The sequence below is a fragment of the Scomber japonicus genome, chromosome 22 (assembly GCF_027409825.1).
Source record: "Scomber japonicus isolate fScoJap1 chromosome 22, fScoJap1.pri, whole genome shotgun sequence".
Classification (NCBI taxonomy): Eukaryota; Metazoa; Chordata; class Actinopteri; order Scombriformes; family Scombridae; genus Scomber; species Scomber japonicus.
This window is the reverse complement of record NC_070599.1, coordinates 13828279-13838464: the sequence shown is the minus strand read 5'-3', so window position 1 is coordinate 13838464 and position 10186 is coordinate 13828279. Positions and strand designations below refer to the sequence as shown.

General features: G+C 38.8%; 1 protein-coding gene across 1 annotated transcript; it reads left to right on the top strand.

Annotated features, from left to right (window-relative positions):
• The first annotated feature begins 3991 nt into the window (after positions 1–3991).
• LOC128383757 (E3 ubiquitin-protein ligase ZFP91-like) lies at positions 3992–8629 on the top strand. Its single transcript, XM_053343345.1, has 11 exons — positions 3992–4646; positions 5019–5050; positions 5137–5289; positions 5416–5449; positions 5560–5652; positions 5788–5946; positions 6287–6337; positions 6423–6501; positions 6793–6907; positions 7105–7204; positions 7412–8629. Exons 1-11 carry the CDS (start codon positions 4312–4314, stop codon positions 8301–8303), a joined length of 2043 nt encoding a protein of 680 aa, XP_053199320.1. The 5' UTR covers positions 3992–4311; the 3' UTR covers positions 8304–8629.
• Positions 8630–10186: the final 1557 nt, after the last annotated feature.

Here is a 10186-nt window from a genome sequence, read left to right as displayed (position 1 = left end):
ACATGTTTGACATCAGATGGCATTTACATATGATTTATCAGTGAACATGTCATGGAACAACTGATGTGCTACAAACTAACTCACCTGTCAGCAGGCTTAAAATAAATTCCCCATTCATGGTGACAAGTGACTGTTATCCATGAGCAGCAAGCATATCTAATAACCAAAGACAAAAAGCAACACATTCAAGGCATTCATCTCTTATTATTTACATAAGGGATAATGCCAGACAAGGTGTCCATCATCAGGAATTATCCATTACCATTAATGAACGACAGGGAGGGTAGAACCATCCAACACACAGCATTATACTGCTTACCCCATGAGCACTTGCCAAAGACGAAAATTAGATTAAAAGGGAGAAAACATATTTTATCAATGTTTGTAGGCTATACAGAGCTAAGGCAATCTACTCAAGTGCCATTCAAAAATTGGAAAATTCTTGTGAGACTGGGTTGAGCCACAGGGGAAATGATGTTTCTGGAAACAATTCCTCAAAAGCATCAATTTTATTATTTATTTTGTACCGCTGCCAGATGAAGAGCTGGTTAATTTATTGCAAGATTCAGTAGCACAAGGTTTGTATTGAAAAACTAATAAGATATAAATAACTACAGGGAAATTTACAAAATATTAATTACGGCCACAAAGCAAGAAAATACCTTTGCTATGTTATTCAGTCCAATGCAACAGGTCAGTATGTCCAGACATTTTGAAATGTCACAGCAAGAGAAGCACAGGTATAATTATCAAAACTTAATAGCCGCATTAAATTTAGGCAATCGAGTTACAGGACTTTGGCATTTTGAATGCTGGCTCAATGTCACACAGCTATTGTTTATTTCAGTAGTAATATGTGGGATTTTTCTGCAAACACAATACTGGACAATAACTCCCTATAAGTCCCTGTAGCTTTATATTTTTTTGTGAGGTCAATTTATTTGTCAAGTTTGGTAGTAGTAACAAAACTTTTGTCAGTTCCATTTGAGGAAGGAGTATATTTAATACTAAATGCTTCCTGCTTTTACTGCCCTTGCTGAAGCAACACACAATAACAAAAATAAAGAAATGAGATGTGAATAACATGATATAACAGGGACATTTTTTCCATTAGGTGGCATCTCTCCATATATATGATTCATTGTATGGTTCAGCAGGCAAAACAAATAACAAAAATGTCCAGTCTTTCCAGGAGGCACAGAGAAATACTAATCACTCAGGCAAATCAAGATATGTTTAGCAAGTTATACTGCAGACTATCGTATACCTTTATTAATTTAATTTCTATGCACACACTCTTTCACACATACCAGATCATAGTCACTTTACCACATTACATAGACTTACATTCATTTCCTAGAGACTTGCCCCAACCTTAACTGACCCAAAAAACAGCCTTTTCTAAATTGGGGACACGGATCTTGTCCTGTTCAACATATACAGATACACGCACACACACCTGACATACATTACTCCTTATACTTCCCCTTTACACTTTTTACATGCACAAAACTTCTAATGATTCATATTTAAATAATGAATCAAACATTCTGAAAACTCATGCTATATTAAACTTGTACAACTTGTAAACTGCATCCTGCCCAGGCCGATGAAGGAGTTCAAACTAGTTCAAAATATCTAACGATTGTCAGTCATAATATCTAAAAATCAGACTCACCTGTCAACCCCAACGATCTGACATCTTGCATGAATCTTCTGTACAAAGATAAGGGCAAACAAAGCTAAATAAGTACTCAGGATGTTTCCTAAAACCAGTTTCACCCGTCACTCCACCTTAGGGAAGTGATGAGCAATGTGACACGCATGGGCTGCTGTATGTAGGTGTGTAGGTGTATTAAGTAGAGAGGACGCTTTCCTGGGTGTGCATATTCATTATTTCTTATAATAGCCTGCTCATAACTTGATAACTGATAACCTGACTTGTTCTTCTTTGGTAAACATGACAAAGCAAGTGGGTATTTGCTGAGGAAGCTGTTGCCAGTCCTCACCATATAAAATGTGCAGTTTGCTATAAATATGATGATAATAAATATTGCACCCCGATACAACGCATTCATCAGAATTCTTTGTCCTGAGTCTTATAGTTGATGATATTTCATGCAGCATTTGTTTGGTGTTGAGACTCAAGTTCAGAAACAACACAAATATATTTTGTTTGGGAACCAATCCTACATTTTATTTTTTTTAAGTTTTTGTGTCTGTGAAACATTGACAAAGCAGCTTTTCCAAGAATATCCATTTGAACACTCACACAGGTACACAAATTCACACCTGGAAGCTGCCCAGTGCATCTGTTGGCCACTGAGCAGCTACACTGGAGCAGTCAGGCTTTTAGGTAGGGCAAGTTTATTTGTACAGGACCTTTTGACAACAAATGTAGTAATAAGTCATGAAAAGATGTATGTGATTCATTTATAAAGAAAGGAATCACAAAGCAATATAAAAAGGCATAAGTAGGATTTTAAAATAAATGAAAATAAAAGTGAGCTAAAATTCCTGAGATCCTTCAATGTAGCTACATTTTAAAATGATGGTACAGTAGGTGGTAGATTTTAGAAATTCAAGTCAGTAAATATTTCTGGCTTGGGTGTATCTTTAACATGGGTAGCTCACTTTTAATCATTTGTCTTTGGCCACAAAAATAATTAAGTCTGTTTTATCTTCATGCTTCTTCATGAGGCACCTCGGCATTACCTTGAATTAATTAACAAACTATTTATGAGCCACCATTTCATGATTACATTAGTCACCAGCTTTATTAGATGACACCTGTGTTTTTAAAAAAAAAAGGTTTGAACCCGAAAAACAAGACTGGTTGCATATGTGCCCTGTGAAGAATGCAAAAGGTAATTATAGAGTTTTAATAGCATAATACAAAAGAGGAAGTGTCGGCATTTTTCAACCTTCAAACCTCAGCCTCTTAATCTGTACCACACCTAACCCTCCTACACTGTTGTCATTCTCATGTGAAGAGAGTCTTTACTTTTCTCCACCATGCATGTCTATTGTCCACTTACTAAGAAATGTTGTGACACAGCAACACCTGCGATAAACTTTATGCATTAGCTGATGCCTGCAAACTCCCCCGCCCCCACATTGATCAGTTGTACTCCTGCAGGGTCAGGCAGAGTGCAAGCAAATGGTCAAACTGGACTTTAGATTTTCCATCCCTTGTTTAATTCCTGCACTTGTCACTTTCATATATTTCATTAAACTGGACTTAACTTTGTACATTGCATTCAACTTCCACTGTTGCATAATTTAATCATTTATTCCACGTCACATTTAATTTTTGCACTTGTGACTATTTCTTGATCCGTAGCACATTTCATATTTCTTTTGTATGGCAATATTTATTAACTATTATTACATTCTGTAAATAGATTTTACATTTGTCATGTAATGTTAGTACTGCTTTGTTTATTTTATTATTATGATGATCTTCCTCAATGCTTTTTTAAATGTTTTATTCTTCTGTGTTGTGGTTATGGGAGCAAATGCCAAGACTAACTCTTTTTATGCTTGTATAGGCTACTTGGCTAATAAACAGATTCAGATACTGATCCCTCTTCTATGTTATTTTAATAAAGGACATTATTTTAGAATATAATTCATGTGCGCTGTATAATAAAAGAGGGTATAATGCTATTAGATTTTTTCAACTTTATAGTTAATGGTAGCATTTAAGTATTAAGATAAGATAAGACGTATCTTTATTGATAACCTTGGGAGAAATTAAAATTGACACAGCAATACAAAAAAGTTCCTGAGATTATATGCATATGTCACTAGGATTCACATCGTAAGGCTATACAATTAACAGTAGTATTAATTATGTATATTCATTATTCAATAAACTGCGTTAATGTGAAATGTATTTATGAGTTATGCATGTGATAACTACATGTCCCAGAACCACCCTCGTAATTAATATGGAAGCCTGTGAGTTCAAACTAACACCTTCGCATACCCGTGCTGTTGCTACTAGTCTTAAAGGAGACGCTTCCCAAACACTGCTGGCATCGGCCAAAGAAATTTGAGGTTTGCTATAGCTTTAAGAAGAATATAATGCTGAATGTCTGTAAAAAATGTTATTATTCATACAACGCAACTTTTTATCTTAATAAGTTAGTTAATGAAATGCTTTCGTAGTGACTGAAAATTCACTCTTGACCAAGCTAACAAAACTGGTCTCACTGGGGCCTTCAGCGGTCTTCATACATTTTCAAATGTTCATTACCAATTAATACCCACAGTTAGTAAGGGTCAGAACAGTTTGATAGGAGCGACATGGACTCGGGTGACGATGGGGTTTCGGGTAGTGATCCTGGGACAGGGGGAACCGGAGACCGAACGGAGGCCGTACAACCATCCCCGGACTCGCCTGAACCATCCAGCGGCAGAAGGGAGAGCAAGAGACGGATAAAAGCCTCAGTGACCTCCCCGGACTCCGGTGACTCTCGATCAGACACCGGGGGTCCTGTGCGTGTTTTGCGAGCCAGGGGGCCTGTAGCTGGCAGGACTGATGAGTCCAAGAGTGCAACTTGCCAGAAAAAAACTGAAAGTCTGCATCGTGGACGAGGGAGACCTGCAGGATCTCGCTCCAAAAGCGCACCTGTCGTGTAGTAAGTGCGCACACTAAGACACCTTAACTAACGCACTCTGTGCACACGTCCTTGCAGCGAGATATGTTATCTACATTACTGGCAAGAAGCTTGTGTGAGTTAATAATCATTACTGGGTGCTATTGGAGGCTGCACTGCAAGGAGGCTCAAGGCTGTGACCGTCGGAAGTGTTTATATCACTGGGGTTTCTTAAAGCTATAGGTTAACCACTGAAACCACAACAAATAAGTTGTGTGCATGTGTGTTTTCCCGTCTGTTCCCCTTTTGCATGTTACTCTTTTCATTGTCAAAGGTCACATAGTGTATTGTGTTAAATCATTTTTTATTTATATGAGGCTGTCTCTTACTGTAGACCTTTTCTCTCTCACATAGTACCACCGAGAAGAAATCCACATCCAAAAAAGGTACATAAGTCTGTCCCACTTATTAGTTAGTTATATTACAGCAATTTTAATTCATTTGACATTAATATGTATGTTGTCTGTCACAGCTTCCAAATGCACTTTGGGACCAAAGCTGTCCAAGTCTAGAAAGGGTAATCAGAGACCTCTGACCAGAGCCCCACGCACCACAGCAGCAGCAGCAGCAACAACAACAACAACAGCATGCAAGCCTGAAGCAGAGATAGAGCCTTCATCATGTGGTAAGACAAAGACCATGTATGCTCTTTTCAAAACTATTGTAAATGTCATGAAATTACACTGCCAGATATTTACCAAGAGCAATCATATCAAGCTTAAAATACAAAATTTTTGCATCTGTTTTTCAGGAGAGGAGGCCAGCACTTTGAATGGTAGTGACAGGTGAGTGGTATAAAATGTATTAAATGAGCAGCAGAGGAAATGTTGGGTTTCTGTTTGATTTGATTATGTGAATTTCATTGTGGTCAGTAAGGTGTTGATGTCCATATTAGCGTTGCAGATCCAGATGCGGCTCTCCATGAGGACTCCCCGTTGAGAGTTGATGACATAACAGATGATGTCATCTGCCAGCCTGAGACGACAACGTATGTTGAGCTCGCTGCCTCTCTGTAATGAGTATTAGTCATGAGAGTTACTTGTATTGAAGTTTATTGTATTAAGAAAACCATCAGGATGATTGTTTCTTAAGTAGGTTATGCCTTTTTCTCTTTATTCCTCAGGGAAAAATCAAGGCGACAAGCATTGTTACAACAAGAGGAGGTTAAGAAAGAGGAGTCAGATAAAGATGAAGAAGAAAATGACATTAAGACGGAGGAATCACCTGAGGTCACTCTGCAAAGTGAAGATGAAGTGGAAGATAACACAGAGCCACCAAGGAAGTAAGTAAAGTGTGGATGGATAATTAGTGTAAGGAAAGCATAGAATGAGTAAACACTTTGAAAAAAATGTGTGGAGAAAATAATACAAAACACACAAAATCACAATACATGTTGCTGCCTAGAGACGGAGAAAAGGCCACTTGTCGTATTTGATATCACACAGTGAAATCTTGAGGAAATGTGACTGGTTTGGCATTCACAGTGACCTGCTCACATATGTAATCTCAGTCTGACTCATCGCTCATTGCAGTTCATTATTGTTTTATAATGCAATCATAGCAACCTGAGTTTAATTGATGACGAAGCTTCCTATCCCTAATTGAATTTGTTTTCATTTTAGGCGAGGTAGACAGCAAAAAGATGACAAAACACCTCGACCGCCTAAACGAAGGTGAGAGGTTTAATTCTCTTATTTACTACAGATGACTCATATTATTTGATTATTAAACTTGTTTCCTCTTTTTCTGTCATCACAGGAAGAAGCCACCAGTGCAGTATGTCCGCTGTGAAATCGAGGGCTGTGGTACCGTTTTAGCTCACCCACGCTACCTACAGGTCTGCCATCCTGTCAACTGTAACCATGACAACACCAAATATTTGTAATGGCACTGTCTGTCTAGCATTTGGCCCTGTATAATGGCCACAGTAACTAGGAAATATAATAGATATACAGAACTGCATAGTGTTTAATGCATTCTTGAATTTACCTTAAGCTGTAAAGCATCAGAGGCAGTTTGTTTACTGTTATGTAAAAAAATATTAAATGTTTGAAATGATTTAAATAATTTCGTCTGTAAAGGACTGTCATTGCACTTACTTCTTTTTTCTCTCATCTTTTAATTTCAGCACCATATAAAATACCAACACTTGCTGAAAAAGAAGTATGTGTGTGATCACCCCTCGTGTGGGCGATTGTTTCGTCTGCAGAAGCAGCTTTTGCGCCACGCTAAGCACCACACAGGTGATGTTAGGCCACAGATGTTTATTTACACATTGTTAGGAGTGGGACTGCACCTTCTGTTTATTTGCATTTTGTTATGAAAATAATGTAGACCAGCTGCTTGCATGTCTAGCAGGACCTAGACTGGTAATTAAAAACCTTTCCGTTTCTTTTGTATCATGTAGTTTTCTCATTTCTGTTTGTGATCTGTCTTTCAGATCAAAGGGACTACATCTGTGAGTTTTGTGCCCGTGCTTTCAAGAGCTCCCACAACCTGGCGGTGCACAGGATGATCCACACAGGAGAGAAGCCAATACAGTGAGTAGAGGAGAGGCATTACTTTTTGTAATACCATGTCACAATGTGTGCTGTGGACAAGGAAGATCTTATTTTTAAATCTTTATTTTGTTGTTGCTTTTTTTATAGTCCATAATAAGATTCAGTGTATGTGGAGGTCAAGTGTCACATATGAAACATGAAGTCACTTTGTAGTATAACCTGTTCTTTGTCTCCACCCTGTGGCAGGTGTGAAATCTGTGGCTTCACTTGCCGTCAGAAGGCCTCCTTGAACTGGCACATGAAGAAGCATGATGCAGAAGCCTCCTACCAGTTCTCTTGCTCCATTTGCAACAGAAAGTTTGAGAAAAAGGACTCTGTTGTTGCCCACAAAGCTAAAAGCCACCCTGAGGTGTTAATAGCTGAAGCCATGGCAGCTAATGGGGGCTCAGTAATAAACTGTCCCACCTCAATCCCAGAGACAGTCTCAGAGATTGTGCCAGAGACTCTTCCAGAGACCATCTCCGAGACTGTCCCGATGCTCACCTCAGTTGACCAGCCCTCTATAAGCCAGGATACTCAGAAAGCGATGAGTAGCACGCTCACTCCATTGCAGCAGGTGGTGCTCCCGCTCGCTCCACAGACTCAGATTAATGTATCTCAGGGCCAGTTCCTCCAACTGCCCACACATCACGTGGTGCGGGTGGGGCACGAGCAGCAAACCCCCACCTTGCTCCATCTCACCACCTCTCCTCCCGCTCAACTCTCCAACACCAGCCACCAGCAGCTCATCCAGCTCTCCACCTTTCCTGCCAACACTGTCACACCCATGGCCTCAGCGTATCCCCAGAGCACCCTCCTCACCCTGAGCTCCGTCACCACCCTGGCCTCCACAGCCACTATGGGTCCCCAGCAGGCCGTGCAGTGGGGGAGGGAAACTGATGAAGATGTACAGTTGCCCGGAGAGGGCGAGCTGTGGGACAGGGTGGTGGTCGGTGACAGTCATCAGGATGTAGGGGAAATGATGTGGGAGGGTAACTCGGACAGGAGGAAGGAAGATGAGGGAATTGTTTGGGAGAGAGAGAGTGAAAGACAGATTCTGTTACAGTGCACCGAGGTCCAAGGTGATAGTTTAATGTAGACACACACTCACAAAATGAGTAGAAGTTGAACTTTGTACAGTAAACTGAAGGAGACACAAATAATAAGGCAGTTATGATTTAAGGAAGGGACGAAAGACTGAGGGACCTGTCATAAGTTAATAAGCTGACAAATATTTGAAATAATAGAATTTGTTTTAATGTAGTGGTCACTTATCTAGCTAAAGTACGCAGAGCTACTTTTTATCAGGGAGTATGATTTATAATGTAGATAACACACATCTATTACCACTTGATCAATATTTTATAACTTTTTGGCTTTGTCACCATGTATTTGTATATGTGTTTCCATTACAGATAAGACATTTATAGAAGACTGAAAGATAAACAGGAAGTCTTTTAAAAATGTACTGTATGTGCCCCTGGTATCCCTGTTGTGTTTATATGCTTCTCTTTGCAAAGTGAACAGATGAGTATCATTGGCATTATTTAGATTGCTTCAATTATGTATGTTAAATGTATTAGAAGCACCAACTACAAACAAAAAGAGGGAGTCTGTAAAAGAGCCGTTGTAGCAAGGTAACCCAAGTAACACATTTTATTGAATTTCTATTCTGTATTTGTACACAAATTTCTTCTGTTCTCTCCCTCGGTTTAGATTTTTTCAAAGAATACATCCACAATCTGAAATTTTCTACGTTTTTCTAAGCTTGATTTAAACATTTTCTAAATCAAGCTAAACCTCTGTATGAAAAGCCATTTTCAGGAGGCTCAGGTAAACACATGGAGTCTATTGGATTCATTTACCATACCCAACAAATCAAAGCAATGAAGGTTACTGCATTTTGTAAAACAGATCTCTCCTTGTTTGGCTGTATATGTTCATTTTCCTCAACCTCAATATTGTTTCACTTCCACTTTGTACTTACAGTTCCTTGATTTTAATTTTTTTTACAGTCAAGATTATGCAGGTAGCAGTTTTATGATTAGAAAACATGATGTAATTGTCTAAATCAGCATTAAAAAAATGTCAGTCTTCTTTTAAAGCAATGTTTGAGAATAAAATATACCTCTGTACACTGCCACTACTACTGAGCACTCTTAAGCTTATAATCCTAATTTATCAGGAAATGTGTTCAGAATAACTATAATAAACAAATTATGTTCTGAAGTCTTTGTTGGTTATTTTGACAAATATAAAAGTACACAAGGCTGAAATATACACCAGGCAGTGTTCTCTGGTGGACAATTATCTGGAAACACTATTAATACCAGTATAATTAAACAATGATTCAGTATGCGCAATCAACCACAATCATATACACATAAATATTGCATTGTGTCCTGTGGAGTGCTGCAGAAGGTTGTGGTTTTTTATGTGCTAGGCAAGCCGATCACTCTTTACATTATTGGAAAGAGGGGAGGTAATGTTTGATGTTGTATAGGTCAGGATGGAGTCTGATGGAGCTCTGCAATAGACGCCATCCCTGCTTGGAGCTCTATGGCATGGATGTGTCTGGCCGCCCCATGAGGTGAAGACTAAGCAGAACTGGACCATCATCATAAAGTAAAGTAAGTAAGTAAAACAATAATGATAATGGATTTGATTTGTACTGCACATTTAATTCAAAGTGAATCTTTAATGATAAAACCTTCCTGAATAAAAAATGAATAAATGAATCAAGAGAGAGGAAGGTCAGCATTCTTGGTACTAGAAGGATATTGTGTACCTCTTCTACACCCATAACAGGAAGCTTGTAATTCAAGAACAACTTACTGTCTTCCCACATCCACTGAATTTTTCAAAGCGAGCACGTTCATCAGGAGTGTAGTTGGTACGCTTGCTGGTTGAAGAGCTGTAGCTTTTTGCTTTGATCATGTACTGGACATGTTGCTCCGGTATGGGAAATGACTTGGACATGGT